This window comes from Pteronotus mesoamericanus, unplaced genomic scaffold, assembly GCF_021234165.1.
Source record: "Pteronotus mesoamericanus isolate MK-2021 breed Mesoamerican mustached bat unplaced genomic scaffold, CSHL_Meso_final contig_20, whole genome shotgun sequence".
Classification (NCBI taxonomy): Eukaryota; Metazoa; Chordata; class Mammalia; order Chiroptera; family Mormoopidae; genus Pteronotus; species Pteronotus mesoamericanus.
This window is the reverse complement of record NW_026555085.1, coordinates 11,013,348-11,025,386: the sequence shown is the minus strand read 5'-3', so window position 1 is coordinate 11,025,386 and position 12,039 is coordinate 11,013,348. Positions and strand designations below refer to the sequence as shown.

The 12,039-nt window shown below is 39.4% G+C and overlaps 1 protein-coding gene across 1 annotated transcript in view; it reads right to left on the bottom strand.

Annotated features, from left to right (window-relative positions):
- LOC129067027 (adenylate cyclase type 10-like) overlaps positions 1 to 12,039 on the bottom strand; it is a 45,432-nt gene that overhangs the window by 9,447 nt on the left and 23,946 nt on the right. Inside the window, 8 exon segments of the mRNA XM_054568742.1 lie at positions 1,235 to 1,360; positions 1,713 to 1,932; positions 3,703 to 3,760; positions 6,155 to 6,484; positions 7,321 to 7,590; positions 10,143 to 10,271; positions 10,951 to 11,087; positions 11,562 to 11,833. Of these exon segments, the coding sequence (XP_054424717.1) occupies positions 1,235 to 1,360; positions 1,713 to 1,932; positions 3,703 to 3,760; positions 6,155 to 6,484; positions 7,321 to 7,590; positions 10,143 to 10,271; positions 10,951 to 11,087; positions 11,562 to 11,833 (1,542 nt within the window).

Genomic DNA, 12,039 nt, shown 5'->3' with positions numbered 1-12,039 from the left:
CTCAGAACAACAGGAAGAAAAAAGAATCCAAAAGAACACAGATAGTGTAAGCAGCCTCTGGGACAACTTCCATAAGTCCAACATTTGCATCATAGGGGTGCCAGAAAAAGAAGAGAAAGAGCAAGAAATTGGAAATCTGTTTGAAAAAATAATGAAAGAAACCTTCCCTAATTTGGTGAAGGAAATAAACATGCAAGTTTCGGAAGCACAGAGAGTTCCAAACAAGATGGATGCAAAGAGGCCCACTCCAAGACACATCATAATTAAAATGCCGAAGGTTAAAGATAAAGAGAGACTCTTCAAAGCAGCAAAAGAAAAGAAGTTAGTTACCTACAGGGGAGTTCCCATAAGGCTGTCAGCTGATTTCTCAAAAGAAACTTTGCAGGCTAGAAGGGACTGGCAAAAAAATATTCAAAGTCATGAAAAGCAGGGACCTACAGCCAAGATTGCTCTACTCAGCAAATCTATCATTTGGAATCGAAGGACTTTATCTGTCCTTCGATTCCAAATAAGAAAAAACTAAAGGAGGTAATCAACACCAAACCATTATTATATGAAATGTTAAAGGGACTTATTTGAGAAAAAGATCAAAACTATGAGTAATAAAATGGAAAAAAAAATACATGTCTATCAACAATTGAATCTTAAAAACAAACTATGCAAACAAGAAGAACAGAGACAGAATCATGGATACAGAGAATGTTCTGATGGTTGCCAGATGGGAGGGGGGTGGGGAGAAAGGGTGAAAAGGTGAGGGAGTTAAGAAGTACAAATAGGTAGTTACAGAATAGCCATGGGGATGTAAAGCATAGTAGAGGAAATGGAATAGCCAAAGAATTTATACAAGACCCATTAACATGAACAATGGTGGGGGGATTGCCTGAGGGAGTGGGGGGAGCTGGGAGGAAGGGGGCAAAGGGGGAAGAATCATGACAACTGTAATAGCATGATCAATAAAATATAATGAAAAAAATAGCAAAACAATTACAATCTCATTATGTGTATACAGCCAGGGGAATTTGCACCAGATTATTAACTATGTTGGGGGTGGCGTGAGATTAGTGAGGGTTGTTTCATGCTCAACATACTATATATTTTTATGTTTTGAATTTGTACACCTTTTATCACATTATCACATTTATAATTGCACACACAAAATGGATTTTTAAAAGAAATACTAGGGTAACCCTCAAGGAGAAATAATCCAAACTTCAAAATCACCCTGCGTTCTCACCTCTGACCGAAGACGGCAGAAAGTGGCCTCCTCAAACTGACAGATCTTCACCTTGTGCTTTTTAAAAAATGAGAATGTTGAGGGCTGGCCCAGAAGACTGCTTGCCTTTCTCAAATACAAGAAGGCCTCCAAATGAGACAAGAGATAGAGAAACTGGATTAGGATTGAGATGATGCTAGCTGTATGGGAAGAGTGAATGAAGGCTGCAGTAAGGTCAAACTTTGCACTTGAATATGGTTGGATTTTGAGTTAGAAATGAGAAGTTGGACTGCATGTGCAGGGCAGAGGCAGGGCCAGCAGCTTGGTGCTCCTTTACTATCATGTCCCCATTCATGTTTTCTGCTAAATCCCTTCCAGCTTATTTCTCTCTCCCAGTTTCTTACACTCTTCTCTCCAGGTAACTTGATAGTATGAAATCCCAATTTAATTCCCCAAGTAAAGGGGCTCAGCTCAGGGACAGACAGCAGAGCATGCTCACCATGTAATTATCTGATAGGTCCAAGGAGGCAGCAGCAGCCTCCAGCAGGTAATAAAATGTGCAAGTGTTTTCTCCAATGACCAGGCAGTGCTGGGTAAGGGGCAAGAGCACGAACTTCAGGATTTCCTCACAGTGACAGGGCTTCGAGGTCAGCATGTCTTTATCCTGCCTGGTCTGAGCCAGCTTCTTGCTCACTTGATCCAGGAATTCTTCCTCTGTTCTTTGTGGAGAGAAGATGAAGAAATGAGAGTGACCAGGCAGCAGCCACTTTTTCCAGGATGTTTTCCTTTATAATTCATTAATACATTTTTGAAAGTCAGGGACCTGATCTTATAATGGCAAAGCCCTATTTCAGATTTTTAAAAACCTAAAGCCAATCTAAGTACCTCACAAACTAAATGGATAAATGACCACATCTGAAGAGTTTAGTAACAATATATTGAATAAAAACATAAAAGTAATGCAAAGCAATAACATGTATCTATTAGCATATCTGAACTTTGTCACAGCACATTTGGATATTATTTTATATATCACCACCATCTTAATCCTGCAACAACCCTGTCATTCTAGCAGGCAGAAGTCACTGCCCTTTTGCAGATGAAAATATTGAGGTTCAGACAGCTTAAGTAATTTATAAATGGCCTCATAGCTACTGAGTAAAACTAAAACAAGAGCTCACCTCTCAGACTACTAGTCCAATGCACTTCCCATAGGTACCATGAGTTCAAAAGAGGTCAGATCTCTCTGAGACAGAATGCTCAAAAAAGCTGAGCACTGAGGAGGGCTTTGAAGGATGGTGAACATTAAGGTAAGTGGAAGGATGTGGAGGCCACTTAGTATTTTAAAAAGGGAGAATTGTGTGAGCCAGACATACAGGTATGTGTGAAGGTGAGTCATGCCAAATACAGATAGATTTCCATTTGAAAAGTAGGATAGCCCTGGCTGGTGTGGCTCCGTGGATTGAGTGCCAGCCTGCAAACCAAAAGGTCACCAGTTTGATTCTCAGTCAGGGCACATGCCTGGGTTGTTGGCCAGGTCCCCGGTTCGGGAGGTGCGAGAGGCAACCAATGGATGTATCTCTCACGCATTGCTGTTTCTCTCCCTCTCTTTCTCCCTCCATTCCCTCTCTATAAAAGTAAATAAATAAAATTGTTTTTAAAAAAGAAAGAAAAATAGGATATGAAATTGGATAAAAGAGATAGGAAACTATAGTGTGTCTGGTGAACTCAAGGTAGGGACATTTAAAATTGATGGAGTAGTAGGCATTTGAAAGCCAGAAGGTACATGGCTGGGAAATATAAGTTCATTTTAATACCAGTTGGGGTCAAAAATAATTGAGAAGGCAAATTTATAGCTGAAAAAAAATCCTGCTCTGTATACAATGCACTTTAAAGCTATTAAAGCTTTTCTTAACCACTAAGAAATAATTTCTCCAAATACCATATGATCTCACCTATAAGTGGAACCTGATGAACAAAACAAACAAATGAGCAAAATAGAATAAGAGACACAGAAATAAAGAACAAAATGACAATGACCAGAGGGGTGTGGGGAGGGGAATAATGGGGATATGAAGGGGGTCAAGTCAAGGAACATGTACAAAGGACTCATGGACAAGGACAATGGGGTGGAGATTGTCTTTGGGAGTGGGAGTTGGATGGAGCAGGGGAGAGCAATGCGGGGGAAAATGGGGACAACTGTAACTGAACAACAATAAAAAATATGTAAGTGGGATGAGAACTTATATTGTTTTATGGAACATGAAAGTACTTTTATCATTTGACAGAAAAAAAATTTCTCTGCAAAGTATCAGAATTGCCTTAAAAAATCTCTATTAACTTGAATTTTAGGCTGAGTACAAGGGTTACTACTTCTGGTGGTCAGATGCCTTCCAATTCTGCAGGTGAGGTGAGTGCCCCAGTTTGACAATCAGCTGTGTCTCACTTTCTGGGACCCTCCATGCCCATTTTCAAGCGCCTCCACCTACCTGCAGTGTTCACTTGCCTCCTGACTTTTGGATGGTTTTGTCTGGAACTGAAAACAATCTGTAGGGAGAAAAAGATGATTATCTTTAATTATCCATGTTTGTTTAACTGAGGACATTTTAAATCCCTAACTACCTTTCTTTTGCAGCTTAGTTCATGACATTATTGCCTCCTCCACTATAATAAGTAGTTTAGGTGTAATATTTGCCTACACCCAAAATTAATATGATAGATTGCAAATTTCTTAATTGCATCTATTTGTGATTCAAATAGCAACTCCTTTTATTCTCATTCCCCCAAACCAGTCCCTAATTTGCAGGAGCCACTTGATATTTGGAAAATAAATAAGTAAATAAATAAAATGTCCGTTTGGTCTGATGGCTACTTCTAACAGCAGAAATCCCTGAAAATGCATGGATCAGGTTTATGAACAGATCAGAGTGAACCACAGACCTAAGACCTAGTGAAGAAAATCATGAGAGCACAAGATGCTACAGTCGACTGGAGTTCTGGTGGCCTGCAGAGGTTTTCAACGGTATATACTTAACCTTAAATAGACTTTATCCTCCAGATTTGACTCTTCCCATAAAGCTTCCTTCTCAAGATCAAAAAGCAAAGACTGGGAATAATATTAACATGCTACATATTAGAGCTCAAAAGCATGGGTGGTAGGATTGAAAAAGAATCTAAGAGAACTACTGTAGGGAGGATTTGTGTTCAGGACTGGCTCTTTGATGATTTAATGGTGTCAAATGAGGTCAGGTAAGGATAAAATAAGGACACTGGAGTTTGGCAGCACTACTGCAATGCACAATTCCTAGGACATCATAACATCACAGCCTGTGTGAGTAGCACCCTCTCGATTGTGCAGTACCTGTTCTGCGTAGCCATGCATAGAGGCCCTGAGTCTGAGAGGCCTCTTCAGGTTTAGCTTTGCTGGGAAGGTCTTGAACCTCTCTCAGATAGATTGATCAGGCTGTCTAATCTAAAGCTGATACAGACCTCTTAAAAACAAAGGCCATATAGGAAATGTGAATGATAGCATAATTTCATCACAGTACTAGGCTAGGACATTCGCTGTCATTGTCAGAGAGTGCAAAAGTACAAATGCTCATAGAGTTCATTAATCATGGACCAATTCCTCCAAGTTACTGGTCTACCTTCACAGAGTCATCAGACTGTTACAGCTAGAATAGGTATTAAGATCATAGATCAAATCCTTCATTTTAGTCCTTTACCACCAATTCTTCATCATCTCTCTCATATCCCTTTCCCCTGCCAACACCAATACCAACGTCTATCTTGACAGCTGTCTTCAGCTATAGAAGAAGGCACAACTGTGAAAAAACGGGTGATGTAAGAAAGTAGATTTCGTATTGGTAAAAGACAAAAGAAACTTTCTAATAGCTGTTGGCAATGAAATGGGATGATCTGTAAAGTAAACTAACTAAAATTGTTGAAACAAAGATGAATAAACTCCTACCTGGGATGTGGTAGAAGGGTTACAGGCTTTGGTGACCATCTATCCACTAATACAACCTTCTTCAAGTAGCTAAAGCCTACTTATCCTTCAAGTTTAACTCCTGGCAGTATCTCCTTCAAGGAAGAGTCCTCTCCTACTCATTCTTCAGGCTGGGTTAATGGCCCCTTCTCTAGGTACCTACCCCTCGTATGTCATTTTCATCGCCTTTTCCATGTTATTCTGGAATTTGCTATGTGTCTGTATCACTTCCCAAAACCAATCATTTTAGGGACCAAGGCTCATTCCTTTTGTATTCTTTTCTTTTTCCCTTAAGATTTTATTTATTTATTTAGAGAGAGGGAAAGGTAGGGAAAAAGAGGAGAGAAACATTGATGCAAGAGAGAAACATCTGTTACCTCCCGCACGTGACCCGACCAGAGACCAGGCCTGCAACCCAGGCATGCACCCTGATCAGGAACCAAACTGGTGACTTTATACTTCACAGGAGGACACTCAACAAAATGAGCTGTGCCAGCCAGAGCTCATTTTGTATTCTTAACACATAGTTGCAGCATCTGGTACACAGATTCCATAGATCTGTGCTGAGTGGAACACATTGTATTAAAAAAAATCAGTAACTAAAATGTATTGTGTATTAACCATGTGCCTAGCATTATTCAAAGCATGTTATGTAGTTTAATTCATTTAACCCTCACAACAACCCTATAAAGGTGGTATTATCATTTTTTTCCTCAGTGAACTGAGGTTAAGGAATTTGCCCAAGATTGCCAACCAAAACAAGCATGATGTATAAAATTCCTTTTAACTTGGAGATTACTTTTTTTTTTTTTTTTTTTAAATCTCAGGGATAAATAGCTCTTTCTACTTATTTCGTCTTGCTAATGTGATTTCACCTTTGGATGAAGAGCTCCAAGTTAATGACTAAAGAGAGGTGTTGTCCACATGTCCTCTTTCTGTCCCACTGGGTTTACCTTGGGAAGAAGGCAGCTGCAATTTGTCTGTGATCACTTGTGTTAGCACTGAGCCAGTATCTTTGTAACTACAGAATCGGGATGTCCCTCTGGAGCTCTTAATGGAACAGATGGCAAAACGGTGGAAGGGGACAAAGTCGCCCCCATGGCAGCTCCCACAGCGGCAGGCCAAATCTTGGAGAAAGCAGGCACATTCAAGATGCAGGGCTATCTGCTGTACCCTGGGCCACAGCTCCCAAGCAGCTTCCCGTAGTAGAGGCATTCCAAATTCTAGCACTTCAGGTTGAGATAGAAATGGTTCCTCTTTTAGCCTGAGAGGAGACCCAGCAACTGAAACGTAGAAAAATCCAAGTGAGAGTCTCCCTTAAAGTCCTTGTATGCTACTATGTAGCAAACTCCCAAACACATGCTGCTAGTTTTTAAGAAATTTCATTTACAATTCTTGTTTGTGTTACTGCCTACTTTATACAAAGAATTTTACGCCAATGTGAGAGTGATATTGACCATATCTAGTATAAAGTACCAAGGAGAAGGAATGATCAGGAGTACAGAAGTACACTTGGATAGATTTCTTGGTTCCTCTTAAAATGAGCTTTTGTACTACAATTATAAATGTGAAATCAGAAATGCTCTATTCAAATATAAGGCCCAAACATTTTCAAAGTCAAAAGGAAATTATATGTGGATTATATGCACTTTGGGTATTCTATGCCACAATTTTATTTTTTCATGTGGAGAATTTGAGATTGCAAACTCTTTAATGTATATCTTGCTTTGTTCATATCTGTTTCAGTGCCACATATATTTATCTTTGTGAATTTCTAAAATTAGAAATAGTTTATCCTTCTTTCTTACTTTTTATACCTATGATCCAATAAAGGATTATGGCAATATTTTCTGAACCAAAAATCAAAACACAAATACTTAACAAGGAGCTAGAATTCTTAAAATTAATACAACTCTGAAAAGTACAAGCTATTCATTCACTATAACCATGGTTCCTTCATGATAAAATAATTGTTTTTCCCAATTTCTTAGCTATAAGTTTTAAAAGACTGAGGCCCTTGAGGTATGATATTGATGCTCTTTCTCAACACAGATTCCTCCCAACTGCCACTCAAGGCTCCTTATTCAGGGCTGAGTACAAGGGAGCAGCTCTTCCTTACCTGACTTTTTCTTTTCCTCTTTGGATTTTTCAATAATATCAATAGAGGAAGGCACTAGTATTGGTTCAGCAAGCTCCTGGGTCTTTTTACACCACTGGAGCACGTGTATATCCACAAGAGCCCTCAGCACCTGAAGTAGCTTATGTTTATCCCAGCCAGGCAGCAGGTGCTGCAGCAGATGTGTGTGGAAGGAGTGACCAATGACTGCAGCACATTTAACCAGCAACTGTTCTTCTGGGCTTAACTGATCCAGTTGGTTTATTGCTATTTCTGGAGAAAAATAAAATCAGCAATGAACAAGCATTCAACAAACATAGAATACACTGTGTTGATAATTTGTTTGTTTAAAAAAAAATATATATATATATAAAGGCTTGCTTCTTTCCCACCCCTTCTTCACTCAGCCAAATCTCTTCAAAGAGCCTTATCTCTGTGTCTTCATTCCTCACTCATTGTTCAACCAACAACAATCAGATTTTCACATCACCGAAACTCTTCACCCATGGTCACCAAAACCTTTTGTTTGTAAACCCAAAGGTATGCTCTGAATCATTTAGCTATACTAACAATTCTTCCCGTTTTCATGACTAGTCAGTACTCAGACTCTTTGCTTCTTACTTTGGACTAAACATGGAAGGCCAGGCTTCCTGGTCCCAGAACTCTAATAATTATAAAGATCTCAGTAACTTCTAAGCATTATAGTAAATCTCTCCATATTATGACCCACACATTAAAGCAGCCTGCATTGAACCAGTGAGTCACCAAGTCTAAAATCTCAGAATAATTCTAAACCCTTTTCTTTTCCTGACAACCAAATGGTCACCTCATTCATCTTCCTTCTAAATGTTCTTGCATGTTTTCTCCTAGTAAGTAGTCATTTTCACCAGGATCACTATAATAACCCTGTTTTGAATATCTCAAATTTCCTTTCACTCTTAACCCAATAACATACTAACTTTTGGCAGAATTATATACTTAAAGTACAAATATAATCATGTCAATCTCCTTTTTAAATACTTTTATAGCTTATATGGCTTTTCACGATCTAGCTTTGGCCTTTCATTTAGACCCAGGGTTTGCAGACTGAGTCATTAATTTTAGCTTATGAGTTAACAAATTCTTTTTCCTTCTCTGTTGACAATGCGGACCTTGGGTAAAATTTCTAGTGCTTTCTCAGGATCCTGATAAAATTAGAATGCCAGCTGAGCTACCAGGTAACATTGCTTATGCTAAAAATGATCCCTATTTGGAAACTGAATTTGGATTAGGAAACTGTGAATAAGCTATAAATACCAGGGAGTAAGCCACAGCTTTGGGATTCCTTAGGTATAGTAAATATTGTAACAGGTCATGTCCCTTGCAGGGCCTGGAAGTTATGCTGTTATAAGAGATTCCAGTTTTTATCTGGGGCATGGAGCTTCTATGGGACTTCCAAGATGAATGGGTACTTCATCATGGTCTCATTCCATCACACCTAAGCTATTCCTTGAGGATCCAGAGGAGTGGAGAGGAAACTGCTGTGAGGACTCTCACTGAAGAAAACCTGCAGCTGCTGTTCTGCTATCATGCTGTATTTCTTGACTTGTGTCCTTCTAAGTTAATAAGGCCATTGCCAAGTGTGGCCTGTCATAGTTGTAGGAATACGAACTGTCTAGATGGATTTAAAACCCCCAGAATGAACAACTTATAAAAGCTAACGTTCATTGAATATTTATTGTGTGTTATGATTTATTTCATTTAATCTTAAGCTAACCCTATGAATTAGGCATTATCATTACTCTCATTTGAGTGATGAGAAGACTAAAACTTACATAAGTTAATTAATTTATCTAAGGTTCAACAGCCAGTAAGTGGAGGAGCCAACAGTATCCAGATTTTTCTGACTTCAGAGCCCTGGCTTTTTTTTTTTTTTTTTTTCCAGAGGGAAAGGGAGAGAAGGAGGGAGGGAGAGAAAGAGAAACAAAGAAACATTGATGTGAGAGAGACTCATCAATAGAAACATCAATGGCTGCCTCCCATATGTGCCCCAACTGGGGATGGAACTCACAACCTAGGCAGGTACCCAGACTGGGAAATGAACCAGCAACTCCTACAGTACAGGGAACAATGCTTCAATCAACTGAGCCATACCACTCAGGGCCAGGGACCTGGCTCTTAACTACCATGGTGTTCTGTACTGCTATTTCATATGCATGTCTTACATTTTTAGCAAGACCATCCTTGACTCGAAAGTATGCTTATTCATCATCATATCCCTCTAGAGGGATTAATATAGCATACTGCCCAACAAACATTTGAATATTAAAAGAAAAATTCATCTCTAAAAAGAAGAACATCCCTGTCCAATTATGCCTACCTAAGTCTAAAGGTTTCTTTATCTCTTAAGTTATTATAAACCTACTTTGCACTCTTTTTATTAAACTCCTGCTATGTGCATAACACTGTCTCTTCACTAGTACCACGGATTTTCTTATATTTCAGCAACATTATCTCCCTTGCTTACTGTTTCCTTTAGCACAGGAATATGCACAAAGGGAAGCTCAGGACCTAATTTTTACTAAACAACTAAAAAACTTTTCCAGGTCATCAGTCAACCCCAAAGAGAACAATGTGCTCACTTAAGTAAACCATTACTAGAGTAGAATTAGAAGTCTTTAGAGGGCTCCCTGGGTAGTACCAGAATTTATTTATGGAAAGCAGGTTTATTTTTAGAAGAAAATGAAGCTGGCATGATAATAAGAGACCTATACACAGTCACCCACCAAATGACTAATTACAATGATACTTGTCATTAGTTCACTTGAGTTCTTCCAGGGACCTGCCTTTTAACAATGGTGGCAGAAGCACTGCATCCAAGTTCACATCATCCTTGATGGTGCAGACATACAGTTCCTGGTCTTCTTTAGAGCTGGCAGGAGAAATACTATACATTGTGGATTTCATGGCACTGGCTGTAGGGAAAGAAGTCAATGACAGGAAAATACCATGCTCAGTGACTGTAGTTTTAAAAGCACAAAAATACAAGAATTTGGTCAAGAAACTAAAACGATGAAGATGAATGGAACATATCATATTTAAAATGGTTTACCCCACCCATCCTGCCTGTTCTCTATTTTTCTTTTAGAAACTAATATTTTCTGTACTATATGGTATCTGACATTCTCACTTTTCCTGTTTACCTTCCAATAGCCCTCACTTCTATTATATCACAATTCTAGGATGTGTTTCTAGATTTATACATACTTCCTTTCCTCCTCTTCCACGCTTCTCCCTTCTCTCATTTCCACTATCCCAATAAATCCTCAAGTCATCCTTCTCTTAAGTAATGTGAAATTCTCTATTGAATTCTCATGTTTATAAATCCCCTCTAGGGAACTGTCAAGTTTCTAGATCCTATTTTCCCATTCCCACCTTCTGTGCTGATCAAAAAGGAATTATAGTAAGTTGATTGACTCAAGTTATCTGAGGCAGGTATTTAGTATTTTTACCATAGTTGCATATTATTTCCATAGTTCACTTAGCTAGGAAAGCCTAACCCTACCTATAATGTCAGCAGAGAATAGGCATATACCTTATAAGCGTGGGGTGATGCAGCTGGACCAGGAAAGAACCCTGGGAAGCTAAGCTTACCTGAGAGGGTCTCCCACTTGCTGCTCTCCTCCTCCTCCTTTTGTAGGTCATGGAAGAGCAATATATTCCTAGAGAGAAGGTCCTGGCATAGGACCTCACAGTAGAGGGGGTTTCCCAAGCATCTGCAGAGAAGGTATCTGTAGAAAGACAAGTAGGGGAGTGTAGACTAAAGATGCCCACTTGAAGAGAGCCAAGCATAAGGGTATTTCCTAGTAGGACTATCTTCTTTTGTTGAAGTCAGCTTTTGATATACACTAACAGAGGGAAGCAACAGCACAGAAATGTAAAAAAATAATTCTGATTGGCTTTAAAATGTATTTTGGCAATAAATTTTCTCCCTTAACTATTTTGCTTCTATCGATGTTAAAAGGAATTAATGTCCCCTTGCTAGATGGCCTGGCAGAAACTGGCCTGACCACATATTACTGACACATTACGTAGGCCATCCAAGTCCTAACTGCCCTGTGAAAACCTGGTGGATAGCCCAGAGAAGCAGTCCCTTACTGGTTTACTAGGACACTGTCTACCCTTACATCTAGTGTTGGGTCTCACCATGGTTACTAATGCCATTCTTCCCTTAATGAAGTGTCCAGCTAGTCCTAGCCACTCACATTTGCAGCTCTTGGGGGATGCTTACCACCCCCAGTTCCCAACATGCCATTCTCAACAGTGAGTTCGCTGCTAACTTCGAAATGGGCATCAGCATAGCCTGAGGGCTCTGCAGGAAGTGCTGGGCTCCGCCACACAGGGAGAAGGCAGGCGTCAATGTCATCATGATGATGATAGGCACACTGGAGAGCAATGTTCCCAAAAACTCCCAGGAAGCTGCATCTATATGCTGGGCCTCATCAATGAGGAAAATCAGTGGTGTTTCCCTCACTGCCTGGAAATAATAGCAAAGAGAAAATGACAATCTCTGATTAGGGGTGAAGTCACCGGATTTGCAAATCAACTGTGAATTTCCCATCAACAATTTAAATAAAATGTCAACACAGGCTGGGGTTTTCAGACTAAAATGTATCCTAAGTCCAGGTAATATTTTACTTTATAAATATAAAATATAGCCTGTACACTTAATTCCTAAAGAAA